General features: G+C 45.9%; 4 protein-coding genes across 8 annotated transcripts in view; 2 read left to right on the forward strand and 2 right to left on the reverse strand.

The window, feature by feature from the left end:
* Window positions 1-608: 608 nt before the first annotated feature.
* Window positions 609-10561, reverse strand: cep126 (centrosomal protein 126). Its single transcript, XM_037267290.1, has 9 exons — window positions 10489-10561; window positions 5753-5852; window positions 5157-5266; window positions 4797-5033; window positions 4398-4566; window positions 2846-3989; window positions 2568-2686; window positions 2424-2496; window positions 609-2350 (listed from the first exon to the last, which is right to left on the reverse strand). The coding sequence occupies exons 3-9, from the start codon at window positions 5255-5257 to the stop codon at window positions 2142-2144; spliced, it is 2052 nt and encodes a 683-aa protein (XP_037123185.1). The 5' UTR covers window positions 5258-5266; window positions 5753-5852; window positions 10489-10561; the 3' UTR covers window positions 609-2141.
* Window positions 6133-11102, forward strand: trpc6b (transient receptor potential cation channel, subfamily C, member 6b). The gene is made up of 12 exons (XM_037267289.1): window positions 6133-6269; window positions 7128-7859; window positions 7929-8093; window positions 8176-8340; window positions 8409-8625; window positions 8693-8920; window positions 8995-9259; window positions 9352-9547; window positions 9651-9860; window positions 9945-10001; window positions 10508-10583; window positions 10665-11102. Exons 2-12 carry the CDS (start codon window positions 7128-7130, stop codon window positions 10784-10786), a joined length of 2433 nt encoding a protein of 810 aa, XP_037123184.1. The 5' UTR covers window positions 6133-6269; the 3' UTR covers window positions 10787-11102.
* A 766-nt stretch (window positions 11103-11868) lies between these two features.
* Window positions 11869-17566, forward strand: pgr (progesterone receptor). 2 transcript variants are annotated; one of them, XR_005099816.1, is made up of 9 exons: window positions 11869-12714; window positions 13169-13278; window positions 13961-14077; window positions 14177-14482; window positions 14678-14822; window positions 15172-15302; window positions 15391-15548; window positions 15622-16414; window positions 16462-17566. XR_005099816.1 is itself a non-coding variant. In XM_037267291.1 (8 exons), the coding sequence occupies exons 1-8, from the start codon at window positions 11945-11947 to the stop codon at window positions 15775-15777; spliced, it is 1893 nt and encodes a 630-aa protein (XP_037123186.1). In that variant the 5' UTR covers window positions 11869-11944; the 3' UTR covers window positions 15778-17566. The 2 variants fall into 2 exon arrangements, 1 of the variants encoding a protein (XP_037123186.1); XM_037267291.1 differs by having other exon boundaries at window positions 15622-17566.
* Window positions 17006-20878, reverse strand: part of LOC119132218 (rho GTPase-activating protein 42) — a 29114-nt gene continuing 25241 nt past the window's right edge. For 2 of the 4 annotated variants that reach the window (XM_037267288.1, XM_037267286.1), the window contains 5 exons: window positions 20490-20840; window positions 20209-20371; window positions 19061-19114; window positions 18883-18962; window positions 17006-17862 (listed from right to left, as the gene is read on the reverse strand). In XM_037267288.1, coding sequence (XP_037123183.1) covers window positions 17774-17862; window positions 18883-18962; window positions 19061-19114; window positions 20209-20371; window positions 20490-20840 — 737 coding nt within the window. In that variant the 3' untranslated portion in view covers window positions 17006-17773. Of the gene's footprint in view, window positions 17863-18882; window positions 18963-19060; window positions 19115-20208; window positions 20372-20489; window positions 20853-20878 lie in introns of all 4 variants that reach the window. The other 2 variants (XM_037267287.1, XM_037267285.1) reach the window with 1 other exon arrangement.

Genomic DNA, 20878 nt, shown 5'->3' on the forward strand with positions numbered 1-20878 from the left:
GTTTTGTGTATTTGTTTGCTTTATTCCCAATGTACATTTTGTCTCCCGGTCAACCAGAAGTTGAATTGTGTTGTTGCGTACTTGTGTAATTGAATTAAAATTATGTTAGGTCACATGCTAACCGCCAACTTGTTTACTTGCATCTCTATTGAAAAAAAGTTTAAAAAAAATAGCAGTATTATTTTCTTTGTAAAGCCATTATTGACTGTATGTGACAATGTACAAAATATGACATCCTAGCATAATCCGTCCTTTTACAAAAAAAAAATCCCACCTTTCTTTCAAGCGTGACACATAATGGCACTAGTTTTCTCTCCCTTTCACTCTTTTTTTACAGTCTTTCATGAAAAGTGATGCATGGAGTTCCCACAATTGTCATGCTAATGAGACCCCTCTTCCATTGAGAAATCATTTTGTCAAGATCCAGTGTCTGTGGACGCGCAGGCTCTGTTTCCCATACATCTCGCTGAATGAATGATTAGGATGGAGCCCTATTAAAAGGCCTTGAAACAATGTAAAGCAGATTAAGGGCTTTGGAGCCACCAATCACATGCTCATTTTTGTGTTATGCGTGTTCTAAAAGGCTGTATTCATTGTTACATGTTCTCAATTGGATCTTTGTATATAGTGCAATTTTTTTTTTCTTAATATTATGAAAGTACTAAAAGTAGCCAGCAGTCTTGCTTGTGGTCGTCACTGTAACGCAGTGAGACATATTAAAGGGACAGTCGGCAGCGATGCGAGTGGACCACCCACTTGGAGGTGGTCTCATGTTTGGTTAACATCTTTTCAGGCATCTGTCCTCCCCCCAACCCGACTCCTCCATTAAAATTTGTGTGCTCTCTTCCAATATCCTCTCATGTCTTCAAACTGTATTACTGTCAATCAATCTACGGGTCACTTGTATTACGCTAGCCTGATGTGATTGTATTATGGGTTGGATCGTGTTACAGCACAAAGGAGAGATCGGGCGCCCCCTACAGTTTGACATGTGTAACTACAAGCTGTTTCATGAGCTTACAAAAAAAAAGGGTAAATAAAAGCATTTTTTTTCTCGTTGAACAAATATTCTGAGTTTCTTTTTTTTAACAAAATAAGAATATTTGGTACATGAAGAAATGTTTAAGAGTGTCGCATCACTGGTCAGCTATTTTTAGAACAGACCCATGTGTTGTCCTTTAGGCTATTTCCCACTGGCATTAATTTCTTTCCAGCACAATTCATATTAAGCAACAGAACAAAATTGCCTGACTATCTAATTTTTGTGTTGGCTCTGCTAAGTAGAAACAAGTTGCGCAATTAAGTCTATTTAATAGCAGCCTGGAGTTAAATCTCCAAGTTAGCTAGTAAGCTTCACCTTCTCAACAAGTATTTTCAAATGGACTGTGACAAAACGCTGGAGATTAGGGCCCCGCCACCACGCAAGCTGCAACTTGCAACCGAGTGGAAACGTCTTCCCTTATTTTCCGTCTGTCTTTCTTGGGTGTTGTCCCGGCCGAGGGCTTAAATGTCATGAAAGCACACCACCTCCTGTCAGCGTTCAGGAAAAACGGGCAACAAATGAGCCATTACGGGCTACTGAATCACCATCTAGAAAATGGAAATAAGCCATGTGGTTTTTGGATGGGATTTAAGGACATGCACGGGCTTGTGCTGAGCAGTTTTTATTTTTAGAGTCATACGGCGAAGAGCCGTTGACACTTTAGGTGGGCTTCCTCCACGTTTACTTTTTGGAGCAAGTATGAGCAGGCCGACAAAAGGGCAAAATCAGACATGTTGGGAGGAGGAGCGAGGTAACCCCAAGTCAAGCTGGAACCCCCACCCACCTAAGCGCTTTCATTTTAGGATCATTTCAAACAGTTCAAGAGTTGCATCAGAAATACTTTGGCTCATGTTATTTAGCTAGAGAAAGCTTTTATTTTTTTTAATTGAGCCAACAGTAAGTTTGAGCTTGTTACAAATATTACTTTTGATTGTACTATGTACATTAAAGATACAAATAATTGCCCACATTGTTCCACCAAAAAACAAAAAAAACGCTGACTATGCAGGCTTGAAATTGAAATCAGGCTCTCTGACCCGTTTTTGTCCTTTGATAAGGCACGTTTGGTTAGAAATTAAATGCTACCGCTGGACTCGGGTCAATGCAAGCCACCTTTGCGGAACAGCTGGCAGTTGAGTCGGTTCAGGGATTGAAAGATTCTCTGCTCCTCCATGGAGATGGACATCGGCGCCGGGTGTCGGCGCTGGTACTGCTGCTGGTGTGGCTGCGAGGTGATCTTGTGTGCTTTGTTGTGGTTGTCGTAGGCGTACAGGTCGCTGAGGCGGCGTTGACTGCCGGTTTTGACGCCTGCGACAAAAAACGGGAGTGACGGCATCAGTGACTTGCCGGTTTGGACTGTGACTATTTTCTGGCGACCCACCTTTGTTTGGCTGATCCGTGTAGTGGTCTTTGGGAGAGAGTCCTACTGGATTTGTAGCCTGGAGATTTGTTATCTGTAAAGTTTACGTGTTAGATTTGTTTAAAGGTTGTATTCTAAAATGAAGTCGAAAAAAAACAAACTTACCTTAAAGAATTCAGGTTTCTTACTGGTTGACCCAGAAGGTCGGCGATTCTGATCCACAGCGGATTTGTTTGTGGCCCGCCCACCCGTGAAAGCCTGACATCGGGGGGTCGTGGCTTTGTCTGAGAAAAAATAAATAAAAAAAATTGTCTTAGAAAATGGAGGCAAGATATGTATAATTGTTTTGACCAAACTATGTAGTATTTTTTTTAATGACATAATTGAAGCAATGTTTTTTTTTTTTTATCAACTTTGGAACGGCTTTTAGATTGCAGGCGTACCTAATGACGTGTCCAGTTGCTGTCCCGCGGTGCTGACAAAGGCGTTGCGGACATCCTGGCACAGCTGATAGATCTCCTCATTGGTGGGGGTGCGGTCCAACACTTTTTCCCCCGATAACACCCTCCGGCCTCGACCGCCGCCCCCGGGTGTGGGCGGCTGACTGAAAGCGGGCGAGCCTTTCCAGATGCTGTCAGGCGTAGGGCGGGGAAATGCGGGCGTCGGGTGAGCATTGATGGCGGAACTGTCGCCCGTCATAAGTCGCTGGGTGTCTTTGTGCGGAGCCTCCTCAGGAGGCGGAAGAAGGAGCTGATGGCTGGCGCGGGTTTGGTCGCTGCCATACGAGCCCCTGGCGGGGCCCCCGTGCTTCATGGTGGTCTGCAACTCCCCCCGGATCCTGGACACCGGGACCGGGGATTGGGCGACGGAGCCCGAGGGAAGCAGAGCCGTCCCGACTCTCGTCGAGTAGTCCCCGCGAGGGACGTGCGAGCCCATGGCATCGGCGTTGACTTGAACCCCGACATCTGCCCACTTCTGCGAGTGGCTGTCTCTGGCTCGCGTCCCGTCGGGTTCGCCGGCCTCCTCGTCCAGCCAGCGCAGTTTCTTGCAGGAGTTCTTGGACTCCGCGGGCTTGGACCTGGCTTTGGCCACTTCGATGCTGTCGCACACCAAGAACTGGACGGGTTTGACGGCGTTGAGGTGAGCCCGCGGGGATTCTGCCGGCGTTTCTCCGGGCGTAGTTTTAAGGATGCCTTTGGTGAACTGGACTCTGCAGGCCGCAGGTGAGGACGCCACGGACCCGCTGGATTCGTGACTCAGTTGGCACTTTGGGCTTCCCGTATTGATGTGCTTCCACATGGCGAAGTCCGCTGAGAACTTGTTGAGGTTATTGACAGAGGCGCAGGTTTCCTTCTGGGTGGGCAGGTTGTAGTTGAGGTCGGCAGGGAGCCTGTGGATGTGCGGCTTCACGGCCACCAAAGTGGGCCCGGGCACCGACAGCAGATGACGCATGTCGTTGGCGCACTTGAGGTCTTGGATGGGCTTTTCAGAGTAGTGCAGGAAGGTGCTCTTGCTGGGTTCCTCATTCTCCAAGCTGTCCTGACTGCACACACTGTCGGTTTTGGAGCAGCAGGACATGTTGTCATCCTGAAATGGGAAGGTGTGTGTGTGTGTGTGGGGGGGGGGGGGGGGGTGATGTAGAGAGTGGCGTATATTAACACTTTGAGCGATGTTGACGTAAAATGCCGTGAACGGCATCAATGAAAATTGTCATCAGCTACGGTTTATATGGGCAAGAAAAATCATTGGTCGGCTCTGGTTTGATTAAGAAGCTGGGGAAAGATGGATGGATGGAATGTACTTGCCAGGCAGATGTGCACTAACCTAAAAGAGGCTACATTGCTTCCAGCTGCCAACAGATGGCGACATTTATTCACTCTACTGAAGAAACTTTTTGAAAAGAAACAAACATAAAAAAAAAAAAGTCTAAAATTTGATTGGTCAATTTGAGGAGGCCATTTTCAGGTTGGAGATGGCAACAAGCGTGCAATATACCTGTCCGCTATGCTCCAGTTGCTTCTTTGGAAGTTCCTGCCACTTGCGGGCATAGGTGCTCTGCTCCTGACGTCCCACGTACGCCTGCACCGCGGCGGGAGTGTGGTGTCGGGGCGATTCTGACAACGCAGCGGCGGGGGGTCTGGAAGCGGGGGCGTTGCTTGTTTGACTTAACATACACACAAACACAAAAATTTTAAAACATTTCATAATAAACAAAAAAATATAAAAAATACTACTACTAAAAAAGTTTTCTACAATCTTCTGTTTTTTTCACCAAACGTGTTTAGATTTTTTTTCCATTTAAAAAAATATTGTTTTCCTAATGTTTTGAATATAATTTGACTGGCAAAATAACAAGGTTAACAATCTTGAAATTTTCTGTATTCTGTACAATACCTGTGGATGGCGGACACCTGCTTGGGGCCTCGGATTTGACTGAGGGCATCTTCCAAATTTGGACAGTCCTTTCCCAAGTCGAGTCGCTCGCATTGGGTCGGCCTCTGAGAGGGAGGCACGAAAGACCTCTGGAAGTGCTCAGTGACAGCATGAATCTTCTGGCGGCGTTGCTGCAGGACTTCTTCACGCCGCTGTTGCTCCTGCAGCACCCACAGCCGCTGTTTCTCCCTCAGATCCCTGACGCAGAAAGAGCAGACTTTTAATTTGATACTGTCGCAGAGGAAATGTATATTTTTTGTTGATTGTGGTTGATGAGGATCTTAACGGCGAAAAAAGAGAATTTTCCTTGCATTATCATACCTGCGTCTGCGGTTGGTCTCCTGCACACATCTGCGAGCTCGCTCTCTGTTGACCTTCTGCTCCTCAACCAGTGCTGTTCTCTCCTGCTGGAGGCTCGACATCACTCATCTCTGTGTGGGGACAACAAGCCTTTTTTTTTTTTTAAGTCTTTCAGTCATTTGGGAGCAACAATAATGTTGCTGCTGCTCCTGAATCACACCAATATTAGCTTTGCCATGTTAGCTTTGTAATAGTTGACGTGACGTCATATATTTGCTTTAAAAAAACCGTTCTAGTTGTGCATTTTTTTTCATGTATACCTACATCCTTGCTGCAGAGCCATGACGTTTATGATGTCACAGTGATGTAGAATGTGTGTTTGCACTGTGTTGAATATGTCAATGACAAAATAAGTGAGGTAAACATTATATAAAATGGTGGCGGGATAACATGTCAAGTTTAGCTCGGTTTGCTAACAATTCGCGAAAGATAATACTAGTTATACAACGCCCACTAAAATGTTGTGTCACACTGATCAATATGGCGTCAGTGTTGTGGATTAAGGTGACTTGTGTTTAACTTATTCAAGTACTTTGGTTAAGAAATGGAGCACTTACCTGGATGTTTATGAACGGTGCAGCCATTATTAAACGACTCAAGACGCACTTCCGTGGCAACGGTTGCTGTGCGTATACCAAGATTGTCCAGCAGAGGCCGCTAAAGACGCAGGAAATTAATATGGTCAATATAAGTACTATAAATTTGCATAATGCCTGAGAAGAAAGAAAACATGTCCATGTCCCCATAGCTTTTTAAAAAAAATAAAAATAATAATATTTATATATATATATATATATACACACACAAAGTAAGAATGCTTTTAAATCCAAGTTAAAATATGTGCCCTCCCAATCTTCCATCCATTCATCCGCTTGTCCCCACTTGCCGCCCACCTCCCAATCGTGACCTCACACAAAACAGTGCGATGACCACAACCTCTTGGTCACTTAAGCAGGCGGCGGGCAAACAACAGGCTGGCAGGATAGAGACAAGCTTCATTACGTTATCGTATATTACTTTACCGCGATGAGACTGGTGGATGGAAAGTGACAGACAGATCAGACTTTCTTTGAGGTGAGTGGAAAATTGATTAGGATTATGTCATTTTATATATGTTCACCAAAATGGGCTGCATGCTTTTCATTTGTTTAACTGCTAGTAGAAAATGAAATTAAAACTAGTGTATGTACTAAAAAAAGTTGGACTAATACAAGGAACCTATTTTATTATTTGGCTTTATGTTTAACCTTGCTTGGTTTATACTTTTTGCAGAACTGCAAACTACAACCACCATAATAAACAAATGTGTAAACCAATAGCTTTCCGACAGTGTCAGTTTAAAAGTGACCATCTTTGTTTGTGGCTTGACCTAATTATGTGACCTGTGACTCCACATCCGCTCAAGTCAGTTGCGCGCAAGCTAATCCTTTCCAACAATGCGCACAATTGGATGAAAGGGGAAGTCTCGCTCAGTCATCGTAAGTAGCAATTAGCGGGTGCCTTGAGTGCATCACTCAAATGAAATTACTGAATAGAAAACCAGATTTTCTTAGTTTGGTGGCTGATTCATTGTAAAACCCCATATGCTGATCTGGAGGGACTCTCACATGTAAACAGGTCAGGTGTAGTCTATAAAAAGCTTGGTGACATGCTGTGGGTGTCCTTCCCCGGGTTTGGCCTCCTTCGAGGTTGAGCTTGAGGGTGTCAAGGAGGGCAGATGACGAGTCTGTGGGTGGTATCCTTCGTGGGCGGGGGGGGAGTAATAACTCAGCTCTGCAGAGTTGTCACTTCCTTGAAGCTCTCTGCAGGACTTGGTCAAAATAAATTAACCTTCACATGACTACATAAGAAATTGGTCTGCTCCAGTGCAATACAAAATGTCCGCCACACCCCAAGCAATGGCTCCCATGTGTTTCCCTAGCAAACGGGCAGATGACAGCTCAACTCTTAGGGTCGGCCACGTGGAAGGCCGCCCCCCTCTTCCGCGACCATCCCGGCTCCGGCCTCTCCCTGACCGAGGAAGCCTTCTTAGAGGCTGTCGTGCACGGCAACGTTTCCGAAGTGAGGCGCTTGGTGGACGAGCTGCCGGACATCAACGTCAGCGGCGTCCATTTCACGGGCCAGAACGCTTTGCAGCTGGCCGTGGCCAACGAGCATTTGGAGATCACCAAGTTACTCCTGGAGAGGAAAGACCTGACCGGGACTGGCGACGCGTTGCTCTTAGCCATCCGTAAAGGTTACGTGCGCATCGTGGAGGCCATCTTGAGCCAGCGAGACTTTGCTGACGTTCAGAGGTTGTCTTCTAGCTCTAGTCAGGTGGATGTACGCGGAGACCTCTTTACCGATGACGAGAACTGCGGCCTTTTCTCCAACGGCATCACGCCCATCATTCTGGCCTCCCAGTGCCACGACTACGAGATCGTGCACTTGCTTCTCGCCAGGGGGGCTCGCATCCAGCGGCCCCACGACTACTTCTGCTGCTGCGGCGCCTGCAGCCGGCAGCAGGCCGCCGACTCCTTCAGACACTCGCAGTCCCGCATCGACGCCTACAAAGGTCTCGCCAGTCCGGCCTATCTGTCGCTCTCCAACGAAGATCCCATGATGGCGGCGCTGGAGCTGAGCCACGAGCTGGCGGTCTTAGCCAGCACCGAGATGGAGTTCAAGGTAAAAATACAGAGTACGATGATTGATTAATGATGATTAAGACCCGCATCTTCCATCCTGTTGCGTCAGAACGACTACAAGAAACTGTCCGTGCAGTGCAAAGACTTCACGGTGAGCCTCTTGGACTTGTGTCAGAACACTGAGGAAGTGGCGGCCATCTTGCACGGCGACTCGCTGGAGAGTGGGCAAAAGCTGGCCAGGTTAAAACTTGCAATCAAGTATGACGTTAAGAAAGTGAGTGTTTGACAAAATAAAAGCAGTCTTGATATATTCTTTATCCGCTGTAGTGAGTCTTAAATCTTCGCCTGTTTGTCAGTTTGTGGCCCATCCCAACTGCCAGCAACAGCTGCTCTCCATCTGGTATCAGAACGTTTCCGGACTCCGTCGACAGACTACGGCAGTTAAGGTTCTCCTGGTCTTCGGGATGACAGTTAGCTTGCCAGTTCTAGCTCTGGTGTCCTGGATTGCGCCATCCAGCAAGGTTGGCCATCAGAGGATATGTCATGTCTCCAATGATCTAAAATGATCTTGTTTCCCTCACTCCATTAGCTCGGGAAGCTGATGAGTGGTCCGTTTCTGAAGTTTGTGTCCCACGCCGCCTCCTTTGTCACCTTCTTGTGCCTCCTGGTTCTGAACGCAGCCGACCGTTTCAACGGTCCGTCGCTTCTGCCCAACATGACGACCCACCGTCCACCCTCGCAGCTCTTCCGCATGAAGACCACGCCTTTCACCTGGATTGAGATTCTCATTGTGTCCTGGGTGCTAGGTTCGATCTTCTCGTCATGAGAACTCTTAGGAGCGGCGTCTCATCGCATTTCTTTCTCCGTCCACAGGGAAAATTTGGAAAGAATGCAATGAAATTTGGTCGCAGGACATCAGGGAATATATCGCAGAACCATGGAACTTTCTGGACTTCAACATTTTGGCCATCTTCAATGGCTCGTTCATCGCGCGGCTGATGGCGTGCTGGCACGTGTACGCCGCTCAGCGCTACGTGGACGAGAACAACACTAACCTGTCCAGCGCCACTCTGCCCTCGGACATTCGGTATTTTCAGCTCGGTAAGTCACAGAGCAGAGTTTCAGACTTTTAGGGACTGCTAGCATGACTGCACTGTCGCGTTCCTCACTTCCAGCCCGAGTCAAGTGGCTTCCATCAGATCCGCAGCTCATTTCCGAGGGCCTGTACGCCGTCGCGGTCGTGCTGAGCTTCTGCCGCATCGCCTACGTGCTGCCGGCCAACGAGAGCTTTGGCCCGTTGCAGATCTCGCTAGGCAGGACGGTGAAGGACATCTTCAAGTTCCTGGTGATTTTCATCACAGTCTTTGTGGCCTTCATGATGGGGATGTTCAACTTGTACTCGTACTACCTCGGGGCCAAGCACAACGACGCTTTCACCACGTGAGTTGCGGTTATGTTCTGATTCTTTTTGTGGAGATACCTAACAAAGTAGAAAAGTATTGATTCTTCATTTCCGCCATTCTTCATCACAGACTGGAGGAGAGCTTCAAAACGCTCTTCTGGGCCATCTTCGGCCTGTCGGAAGTGAAGTCGGTGGTGATCGATATCGACCACAAGTTCATCGAGAACATCGGCTACATCCTGTACGGCGTCTACAACGTCATCATGGTGATCGTCTTGCTCAACATGCTCATCGCCATGTTCAATAGTTCCTTTCAGGAGATTCAGGTGCGCTTGGTTGCCAAAGGTTTTCCACTTTCACTGGATTCCTTTCGCATTCCAAAAAGTTTGATGACTCCAGATTGAAATAATAATTTTGTGTCTTGTTCAGGGTGACGCTGACGTGGAGTGGAAGTTCGCCCGAGCCAAATTGTGGTTTTCATACTTTGAGCCAGGCGGTTCACTGCCCGTCCCCTTCAACCTGCTCCCGAGTCTCGGCCCGGTTGCTTCACTCTTGCAAAAACTCAAAGGATGTCTTTTGGATGTAGCTCCAGAGAAAGTCAGAGAAAATATGCAGCGTGACGAAATGGAACACAACAAAGTAGGGAACATCATCAATCTGAATTTTCATTTTGCAAAGTTAGCTGCGTCCGCCTCATGTTTCTTCATTTGTTTTGGGTCTTAGTTAAGTCAACAAGAAGACTCCAGAGTGGACGCAACCACTTGCCCAACACGTTATCAAGTAAACAATATCTTACTTTCCTGCCTGTCTACTTCTACCACCAGCTGCACTTCCCAAAACCTACACTACCACTTATGAAATGAAAATAAAATGCAATATAGCTCGCTAGCAAGATATCTTGCTTGTTAGCTATATTGCTAGTTAGCTACCCGTCTATCTAGTTTTGTAGTTTCTGACGTTTTGTAGGGTCAACATTAATTACCAATCTCAAATGACTATTTCCAAAAAATACATTGTAAAATTAAATATACCAAGATGTGTGTTTACAACAATATTTTTTCCCCCAACACTCCTACGATTGTGCTACACTATTGCTAAAGATCTATTCTATTCTATTTGGGATTTAATCTCGTGTTTTATCTTATCTTGTGTCAGTCTTGCAAGATTACTGTCCATTACGGTCCTCTTCAATTTCATTTAAGTGATTTTACCTCGAGCACGGTGACATGCTGGATCTGAATCAGCCTGTCATTATACAATTACTCACCTCTATTTCCATTTTCCAGAAGATCATGAGCCGCCTCGTCAAGAGACACATCCTGAAAGCGCAACGGGACAAAGAAAACGACGAAGTGAATGAAGGTGATTGGAGCACACACCCACACACAAAAACACGCACATCGTGTTCTCAGCATCTCGGTTGCGAAACATCTTGTCCCGCAGGCGAACTGAAAACGATCAAGAGGGACATCTCCAGCCTTCGCTTCGAGTTGCTGGCGATGGGCAAGCGGGAAGTGAAGACCCTGGCTCAGCTCGTCAGGCAGCTGAATGAAGTGACACAATGAGTCGCAACCATCTTTTACGTCAATAGTTCAAAGTTAAACAATCAAAAATAAAGCCTGAGTTTAGCCGAAAAATCGCAACATTATGTCAATGTCAGAGTTAACCACAAGGTGGCACTGCCGGGCTCTCAAACTTTCGCCCAATGACCTCTCATGTGGTTTTCACAATCATAAATTGTTTTGTTTCATACAGGAGGTTCAAATCAAGGATAGTGACGGACAACTACGCCCCCCCCCCCCCCCCACACACACATACACATACATATACTACTGATAGCGACATGGTTATGACGCAAGAGATAGGGCCAAGGCCTACGTGTGACATGAGCAAAACAATTGGTTTTCATATTTGGCAAAGTCTCATTATCATTGTTTTTGCTGGACTAGTTTAGGGAGCCAGATTATTTTCGACAGTATTATACAAAATGGGGAGATGCCAAGGTAAAATAAATATTCTGACATCAATTTAGCAGTGACGTCATCCAAATGGAGTTTTCTCATGAGATACGTTCAACTCTCCTGTTGTGTTGCAGGTCAAATTGACCAGTTTTTAAAGTTTTGATTTTTTTTTTGGTATTTCTTGTAGAACAACTAAGTGATTGATTTTTTTTTTCTTTTTCTTGTGGAACAACTGAGTGATTCTGAAAGTGTGGCACTAAGTGATGCTTGGCCTTTAACTAATAGCATGTGAGAATCAGTTACTCAAATGTTCAAACTGCATCATGTTATTTGTTGTGAACCTTTCATATATCCAGCGTAGTTCATTTGTTAAGTACAGTTCAGTTATATTCAACTTTTCAGGACTATACATTAGCTTTCAGAATGATTTTAATTCATGTGAAATGCATTTAAATTGAATTATTAAAATATATAAGTGCCGTTTTTATGCTTCTGTTTTATTAATATTTAAGCACAGTGTATCTAATTAACAGTGGCTTACAATATGTATTTTATATATATATATATATTGAATGTTCTTCTGTGATTTGGGGGGGTGTTGAAGGCCCTACTTGGCCCTCCTTTTCGTCTCCCTGGTCGTGGATTTTGGAAGAGGAGGGGGTGTGATCACAGGAACCTCCCTTGAGCCCTCAACTCCGCACTCTGCGTTCTGCTTGGAGGCGCGCAGGACTCGCGCGAGTGGCTCCTTTTACGCACTCCAAAATGGAGAAAGTACACGGGAAGATACTTGAGTCCGTTGGTGACATCATCGACTTCAACGATATGAAGCTCCCCGACGACGATGGTTACGCGGCCGCCGCCGTTCCGCCGAACCAGGGCGACGGTTCGGTGTTCAGAGACTGCGCTAACCTGTTGGACGCTCCTCCGCCAGATGAGCAGCAGCAACCCCCGCCGCAGCAGGGGGAGACTCCGTACGAGCGTGGAAATGACTTTTTAAAGTGGCAGCACTATGTCAAAGATAACGTTGAGCAGGTTGGCTCGAACGTGTCCAAGTTCATCAAGGACGAGCAAGAAGCGTCCGTCATTATGGAGACGCCGTGTCCGGCCTTCGACGCGCTGGACGGATGCGCTCAAGACGGCCGCAAGCAGCCCCACTTCGGCTTCGAAGAGCCGGAGTGCGCGCGTTTCGTCCCGGTGGGTCCCCGGCCGGCGCAGGAAGCTTCGCCCAACTTCCTGGTGCACATGAACCCGGCGGAGCAGATAGGCCAGCATGGCCAGGCGAAGGCCGACCCCCGCGGAGGCTTCGCCCGGAAAGGCGCAGCGCTCCACTTGGATGCCGGCGCGCCCTCGCCGGCTCACCTGGCCGTGTACAAGAGCGAGGTGGGCCGCTGGCAGGTGCCCGCCGTGGGGCCCGGGGAGGCGCAGTTCTGGTGCCAATCGGCCGGGGTGACGGAGGACCCGTTCGGCTACAATGGGATGCACAGCCAGGCCGTGGCCCAGCGGAACCATACGCCTTTCAACGCCTTTGCCAGGTAAATTTGAACCTCCACACTCCAGGCCACAGGTGTCACTATTTAAACAATTTTGGGGGATTGATGATGAAAATGACATGTTAAAATTATTATTAATAAAATCATTATTGACACTGACTTTTTACTTTGACTTGCGGACAAAACAATTGAGCTAAACTAACCATAATGGACTTCACTTAAATGTATCTGCACCGTATGGTGCCCAACCAAAATAGAATTGGAGTTGTTATGCCTTGGCAACATTGCTTAGCTAACAATCAATGTGAAATGCTATACACAGGCCAACACATAGCATCAGTGTTATAATTCATATTTGAACACAAATGGTGCAGTAGCACATGTAGAAAGGCAATATAACAATACTCAGACATATATTCTTTATCCTCTGTGAAAAACAACTAATAAGTAGTTGTTACTGTCTAAAGAGAAATGAAGTGGTTTCTTTTTTCCACAGCATGCCCCCTCAGAGGTCTTGCGTGATCTGTGGCGACGAGGCCTCCGGGTGCCATTACGGAGTTCTAACCTGCGGCAGTTGCAAGGTCTTTTTTAAAAGAGCAGTGGAAGGTGAGGTGCTTCATTTACTTCAATCAATTCAACACAATTACTCAATTATGGCCCTTTTATACTTTTTGAATTAATTGTCCAAGATTTGCTCCAAGTCTCAGCCTGATGCGCTGAAGGAAAGAAAAAACCCCAACAACACACAGGACAGGATTGGGCAATTGAAAATAGTTAATGAATGAATGAGTGATGAGTGAATTAATTATTCATCCGAATTTTCTACTGCCAAATATTGAAATCGGCATGTTGGTCCAGTTAGTCTTTAACATCAGGGCTTGGAACGCAGACAGGCAGACAAGTTTAAAAAAAAAAGAAAAATATGGTCGTGGGGATTCATGCTCCCCCCCCTCCCTTAATAAAAAAAAAAAAGCATCCTCTAACCTTCTTTGGTAATTGCCTGAGATGGTTGGCGACGCTATCGGGGCCTTTTTGGATTTGTTTTGCTTGTTATCGCACAACGGCGGATACACGAGAGCCACCGTGTCTCACCCTGGCCGTGTCACTCCGTCCTTACAGCCTTGCCACTATCTCATGTTCTCCTTCAGAGCTTTTCACGGAACACTAAGGAGCCCTTGAACATGTTTTTTTTCCTTTCTCCCTACACTCCCTTACTTGCATTTGAAAAAAAAAATTGAGATTTTAAATGATGGGGTTTTTTTTTTGTTGGTGACCTCTGGTTTCAAAGGTCATCACAGCTACCTGTGCGCTGGGCGCAATGACTGCATTGTGGACAAGATCCGGAGAAAAAACTGCCCGGCATGTCGCCTGCGGAAGTGCTATCAAGCGGGAATGATGCTTGGAGGTAATTGCTGTATAATCAATAAGACCCAAAACAATTGAACTTGAAAAGCATATTTTGCAGTAGTGCAGAAAATGCAAACCTTTTGCTCCGCCCCCTCAGGCAGGAAGTTGAAGCGTTTCGGAGCCCTCAAGGCGCTGGGCTTGTCTCAGTCGGTCATGTTCCCGCCGCACATGTCCGTGTCGGGTGACAGCCAGGCCCTGAGCGCCATGGCGGGCGTGCCGGGCATCCAGGAGATTCAGTTCTCTCAGCACATCATCGCCATCTTGGAGAACATCGAACCCGAGGTGGTGTTTTCGGGCTACGAAGGCGCGCAGACCGACGTCTCGCACGCGCTGCTCAACAGCCTCAACAATCTGTGCGAGAAGCAACTGCTGTGGATCGTCAAGTGGTCCAAGTCTTTGCCAGGTAACCTTTCTGCAGACGCCAAATCACAGATTTGCTCCAAGTCTCAGCCTGATGCGCTGAAAAAAAAAGATGAAAAGCAGGATTGGGCAATTGAAAATAAAATATGTGGACAATTTTGGCGATGGCAGAAAATATAGTCGAAGAAAAATGATGATTCCGATGCTACCATTTGAAAATGTGATTTCTTTTGCTAAGGCTTTCGTAATCTTCACATCACCGACCAGATGACGCTCATCCAGTACTCGTGGATGAACCTGATGGTGTTTTCTCTCGGCTGGCGCTCCTTTCAAAACGTCACTAGGGAATATATATACTTTGCGCCTGACCTCGTTTTAAGTCTGTGAGTACGAGTATGAATTTTGTTTTAAACCCATGTACAGTCTTTGAGTCGCCATTTCCGATCATGTAAATTTTCATTTGAGTTTACAATAGATTTGAGGTTTTATTATTATTTTTTTAATCACAACAAATTACGGCTTTTGCAAAGATTGTGCTTTTTTTTCTCTAAAATATTTTCCTATTGGAACACAACTTTCAAAAGTTTGACTGACATATTTCCTTTCTCCAAAATGTAATCGTCTGCTTGCCATTACGTTGGCCAATTTGCACATGCGAGAAAAGCAAATCATTTGAAGTAATGGCCATTCAAAGAGCGCCTTAATTTGTTTTGGTTTTTTACTGCGCCTCAGGGAACAAATGAGGAGATCTCCCATTTACGACCTGTGCCTGGCCATCCAGTTCATCCCGCAGGAGTTTGCCAACCTTCAAGTGACCCGCGAGGAGTTCCTCTGCATGAAGGCCATCATCTTGCTCAACACGGGTAATAAAAAAAAAAAAAAAAAAAAAAAAAAAAAAAGGTTTGGGAAACAATCTTCATGATTGAGTGCCAAATGTCCTTGTTCCCTCAGTGCCTCTGGAGGGTCTGAAAAGCCAGGGGGCCTTTGAGGAGATGCGTCAGAATTACATCCGCGAGCTGACCAAGGCCATCCACGGGAAGGAGAAGGGCGTGATGGCCAGTTCTCAGCGTTTCTACCACCTCACCAAGCTCATGGACGCCATGCACGAAGTACGCCCGCCAAAAACCGCCGGTGTGGCGCCACAAAAAAACTCTAACCTTCTGTCTCCTGCCCTCTTGACAGATAGTGAAGAAGGTCAACCTGTTCTGCCTGAGCACGTTCATCCAGGCCGACGCCATGAAGGTGGAGTTTCCCGAGATGATGACCGAGGTGATCGCCTCGCAGCTGCCCAAGGTCCTGGCGGGCATGGTGAGGCCGCTGCTATTCCACCCCAAGTGACCACGTGTTTACTGGACTCCTTTTTCGCTTCTTCTTCAAGTGCATTTTTTGTCAAAGCTGCCTTGAGCGCCCCCTTCTGCCTTTTTACGCTTTACTGTGCGGGATCAATCAAAACAACCAATCAATAAAACAACAGTCAAAAAGATCATCCGACCGACGTAGCTTTTAGAACTATTTTCCGAGGCGGATGAACATGCAGGCGGCATAGTTGCTCTTTAGAAACGGAGCAACGTCATTTAAAATGTTTGAATCTGAAATAGTGGTGTCAAACACGAGGGCTGGGGGCCAGGTCTGTTCCGCTTTGTCGTTGTAAGTGGCCCATGAAATACAGCTAGCGATAACACAATAGCCAAAATGGGGGAAAAAAAACTTGTAGCTCAGCCTTCATAAATCATTGTGTTTATTTATAAAAGGTGTAAATGCAGCGTGCAGACAGCAGTTGCTTGCAGAGGAAACAACCTCCCCACGTGTGGAAATGTTACACAATGCGAGACATGGTTCAAATTTCCGCAACACACCCTTGCAACTCTTCACTTTTAGGGAGTTTTCTCATCATTCTTCTCACGTCACTCATAAGCAGCCAAGGCCACCTGACATTCCTGAAATATAGTTTCGGTCCCTCCCCTCCTACAGTACAGTCACGTTTCAGTTGGATAACCGAAGGGGATTTTTTTTTTTTTAAAGCCCTTGAAATGTTAAGATTACAACAATAATATTAATAGTAATAAAAAAAAAAGAAAATGCTGGTACACCCGTGTACCACAAACACGTATGCTGAAGTCATCCTGCCCAGCAATTTGATAACACAAAAACAATTACAGCAGTGGTTCTCAAACTGGGGTCCATGAGTCGTAGGGTGGGGGTCCGCAAATCAATTTGCAATAAAGGATTATGTGGTATCATGAATATACAGTTTGCTTATGTAGAGCTGTGGGTATCAAAGTGCAAGCGCCCTCTTGTGGTACGCAAAGGAATCACTGAATTAAATGGCCAGGCTACAAAATGTTCCTGTGGCTACATTTGTTTAAGTATATGGGTGGTTCTCAAAAAGTATGGTCCAGGAGTGTAACATCAGAGCCCAAAAATAAACTTCTTCAAAATAAGGTCAAACTGTCCTTCAGTCTGTCCTGAATATGTTTGACCAGGACACATTCTAAGAGTCACCCCGAAATAATTTCATTAAGTCCTTTAAGCCAGTTTGTTTATTGGTAGAATTTATATACGTATGTGTATTTCAATTGAATCATAATGTAAAGTTTTCATTTGACTATATTTAAGTGCAGTGGTTAATTCGTAACATGCGTGCTGTTTTTTTTTTTTTTGGCGTTTCCTCTGAACCCCAAAAGTTCGAGAACCCATGCTTTACAGGGTATGATCATTTCTATGATTTACAAACACAGTGACAGCAAAAAGTGTACGGCCAGTGTAATGACCGCAGTAATGTAAGGTGCATTATTATTATTATTAGGTAAAGGTGGTGTAAGAATTTTCTGCCCCAACATGAAATTAGCCAAGCAGAGCTACAAATGAGCCTCAGGAATTCAAGCTATAAAATGTCTTTCAACATGGGAACTGACCAACAGATATTTTCCCATTGTTATCAAATTTTAATTATGTACACGAGACAGATGGGCGACGGGAAATTTCGCAACTGTGTGCGAGTGGATCATGACGGGAAACCTTGCCGACTTGCGAGGGCCCGCTTCTTTTGGTGATGTTTTTTTTTACATAAAAAATAATTACAAATTGCTGAAGGTAATATTTCAGGCCAATAAAACTAGTCAAGTGGTTCTCAAGTGTCATTGGAGGTCGTAAAAACATGTTGCGAAAAGATGTCTTATTAAAAACACATTTGAAGAAGTTTGTTTTGCAAATCAAAAAAGAAAAAGAGGTATATTTGTCATGTGGGAGCCCTCGTTCAAGCAGATAGAAAACACGCATTCACCAGTAGTGGGTTTTTCCATGGATACCATGGAGACAAAAAAACAAAAAAAAATTAAAGATAGATGACGTAGTTTTCTGGTATCAAACCCGTTTTTCCCTGGTAGGTTGCTTGCAGCCATCCCGGTTCGACGGACGGGTACACTGTCGCAGAGGGAAAAGAAAACAGATGAAGAAGTGACAATGTGGGTCAGCGTGCTTTTACAAAAGCAGGATCAACTTACATACCACACACACAAAACAAATCCATGGTGCTTTACAAAGACAAATAACAATTGAAAGCAGGATTAAATGAAATAGATAATTATGATGAATGATTATAATGAAAGATAATTAATATGAATTATTTGTTGCACACATCGAGGACATAACGGTTGGAAAATATACAATTGCTAACTATGCTAGCAGCGAGGGCTCTACTTTTGTGACGAGCATAAGGGACTGCCCAAATGTTTATAGTAATTTGAAACATTAAAAAAATTCTGCAATTGAATTTCCTATGGAAATCTACCGAAACCTTCCAAAAATTTACCGGAACTTTTTCACCACTTTCCGTTTTTTTTAGTACCAGTAAAACATGGAAGGTAGATTGTGGAGCTCATTCAGAGCAACTCTAAAAATGATGAAGCACTGTAGGTTCGTTAATGCGGAGCCATAAAAAGCCTTCTGTTAAATGGCGAGTTGCTTTTGTGTCTTTTTTTTTCTCCGCGTCTCTGGCTGCAGGCTCTGCTGAACCGGAGAGGCGCGGGGGGGTTAACAGGCCCGGGTGCCTTCCATCACTAGGTTACTGTGACCTGCCTCCCCGCTGCTCGCGAGCCAAGCGGGCTCGTCACGGAAAGGCAATAAAAACAGAAAAAAAAGGCGCTGTTTGTATTTTAGCGGCGCTCACACTGAAAGCTGGGATGAAGCCAAACGGCTTCAAATGAGCCGCCGCAAAGCAGATAAGCAATCATTATTTACAGTACTTTTTTCAGGTAGCTGTACTTGAGTACTCATTTTTCTTGTGACTTTGACTCCCTACTTTTGAAATTGGATATCTTAGAACTCCCCTAGCTCATTCCTTTTTTCAACCTCCATGGCAACACAAAAATTCTCTAATCTAAAAAAAACAACCACACCTTTTTGTTTTAAAGTTGCTATTGATTTTAAATTGGTAGCACTCACCATTGGAGAAGTGCGCCCCCTGGGGGAAGCTGAGCTCATGGCTGTGTTCAGCTTCGCACGAGTACACAGCTTGGGCGTCCCTGTTGGAAGCACACAAGTTATGCAAAGCATTTATACCATATTCAGGCTGTTCGCTTTAGCACCCCACGACTTGGACGTCTTTGAGAGTGTCGGGTACCTCCCGAGCTGCGGGGCGGCGGCGTGTTCAAAAAGCAGCGCTCTGGCAGCCACCCTGTGAGAGAAGCAAGAAGAGCAATAGCTGCATGTTTACACTTTCCAAACTCAACACACAAACAAACAAAAATACCACCAAAAGTACAGAACTGATAGCAAATACTAAAAAAATAATTGGCTTCCTTTTTCTTTTTTCCATAACTCGAATTTTCCACAACAACCTTATTTATATTATTTTTCAACGTAACACTTTAAATGAAAACACACACACTGGCTTTACAACGGCAGCATTCTTGATTGTTTTGGACCCTTAGTGAAAGTCAGAACGACACAATACGGGACGTTTCCTTCTTTCCTTGGAATATTTGTTTTTTTTTAAGTGAGGAGACGTCATTACAAGGGCGCACTTGACTCCCGTGAGCCACCGTGACCTGGGAGTCAAGGTAACGCAGAGCTGTGAGGGTGACAAGATGAGTCAAGAGGCCATGTGAGTGCTTTCACACATACAGTAGATGCGTACACAAAAACAAACAAACAAATTATTTTAATGCTAGTTAATTTCTGACTGGCAGATATTGTTGCTTAGATTAAGTAATATTCCTGATTGTACATTTTTTTAAACCACTTTTTGTGCACACAAATGAGGAGGAGGAGCGCATTCTGCTGCTGGGTCACGTTAACCCCGAGAATTAAGAGCAGCTCTCCCACCACAGAGGAGATGACATAAATCGTCTCGGCGCTCGCACACGGGCCAAGAAGGTGCCCAGGCGGCGCGACGGTGGCAAAAATGCGTCTGACCTGATTGCCCTTATTGATGTGCGGCACACGCTAAATCAGTAATACAATGTGAGCGAGAACGGAGAGAAACACACCAACACTTACTGGACGTGTTTATTAGGGCACTCATTAAGCCCCGCAAAATCTGTTTACCATCAGGCCAAATTTCCTTAAATGTCCTTCTTGCATTGTTTTGACGAGCATAAAATTCCAATCTCCTGAAGTCGATTGTGCTGCGCTCTAAAATCTGACAGCAGGTCGTACTTGCCAAATAGTGAGCCAAGACTTTATTGCAAGGGTTATAAGTCATCCAACAGGGTTTGTTATGAACGACTATTGAAATATGGCGGGACTCAATGTGGCAGGCGTACTTACACCGAGCCTGGTCTTTGGTATCCGTTGCTGGCTGAGGCTGTGGTGCCCCGCCGCCGGATCACGAGCTTGGGCGGGATGTCCGGGGGGTCCGCCGATGGCTTCAAGTGATCGATGAGATCCAGCGTGGAGAGATTTTGGGCGGATTTGGAGTAGCTCCTTTGACCTTGAGGGAAAACAAAGAGTGAAAAGGAACTCTGGACCAAAGCATGTTTCGCCACAATTGCCTGCAACGCAGGTAAGAACAATATCCACAGAATAATGGCCGGGCGGTTCTGGATCACCTTCAGACACACGTAGAGACTTGAGAGAGGTTGCAGCTGTGAGATCGGGTGGTCCGGGTCCAGGGTGTCGTTGATGGGGGGCCTTTCTGGGGGCAACACCGGTGACGGACGGTACGCTGAGGGCGTCCTCCGACTCCACGTCCGTCGGGCCGGCCTCCTCCCTGGAACTAGACTCGGTGCTCCGGGGCCCGCTGGAGCGCAAGGACGCGGCGTCAGGGAGGATTGCACTCGTAGTTTTGATGCAGGACAAAGTCTCAGTCTTGGGGGGGCCGTTGTGCTCCGACGAGTGCGAGGACAGAGACTCGGTGCTGCCCGTGGGGGTGCTGCCTGGACTGCTGCTGCAGGCGTCGCCTATGCAGGGACCAGAGGGGAGGCACAACAGGCCCACG

This window comes from Syngnathus acus, chromosome 13 (assembly GCF_901709675.1).
Source record: "Syngnathus acus chromosome 13, fSynAcu1.2, whole genome shotgun sequence".
Lineage (NCBI taxonomy): Eukaryota > Metazoa > Chordata > Actinopteri > Syngnathiformes > Syngnathidae > Syngnathus > Syngnathus acus.

Bases quoted from the DNA above. Each gene is read 5' to 3' on its own strand.
- pgr (XM_037267291.1), top strand. From the start codon at position 11,945: ATGGAGAAAGTACACGGGAAGATACTTGAGTCCGTTGGTGACATCATC. The intron at 13,279-13,960 runs GTGAGGTGCTTC...CTGGTTTCAAAG, and splicing joins TTTTAAAAGAGCAGTGGAAG to GTCATCACAGCTACCTGTGC. The intron at 14,078-14,176 runs GTAATTGCTGTA...CCGCCCCCTCAG, and splicing joins AGCGGGAATGATGCTTGGAG to GCAGGAAGTTGAAGCGTTTC.
- trpc6b (XM_037267289.1), top strand. From the start codon at position 7,128: ATGACAGCTCAACTCTTAGGGTCGGCCACGTGGAAGGCCGCCCCCCTC. The intron at 8,094-8,175 runs GTGAGTGTTTGA...CCTGTTTGTCAG, and splicing joins TCAAGTATGACGTTAAGAAA to TTTGTGGCCCATCCCAACTG. The intron at 8,626-8,692 runs GTTCGATCTTCT...CTCCGTCCACAG, and splicing joins CATTGTGTCCTGGGTGCTAG to GGAAAATTTGGAAAGAATGC.
- cep126 (XM_037267290.1), bottom strand. From the start codon at position 5,257: ATGTCGAGCCTCCAGCAGGAGAGAACAGCACTGGTTGAGGAGCAGAAG. The intron at 2,687-2,845 runs GTACGCCTGCAA...ATTTTTTCTCAG, and splicing joins GCAACTGGACACGTCATTAG to ACAAAGCCACGACCCCCCGA. The intron at 2,351-2,423 runs GTGGGTCGCCAG...TTTTTGTCGCAG, and splicing joins CACGGATCAGCCAAACAAAG to GCGTCAAAACCGGCAGTCAA.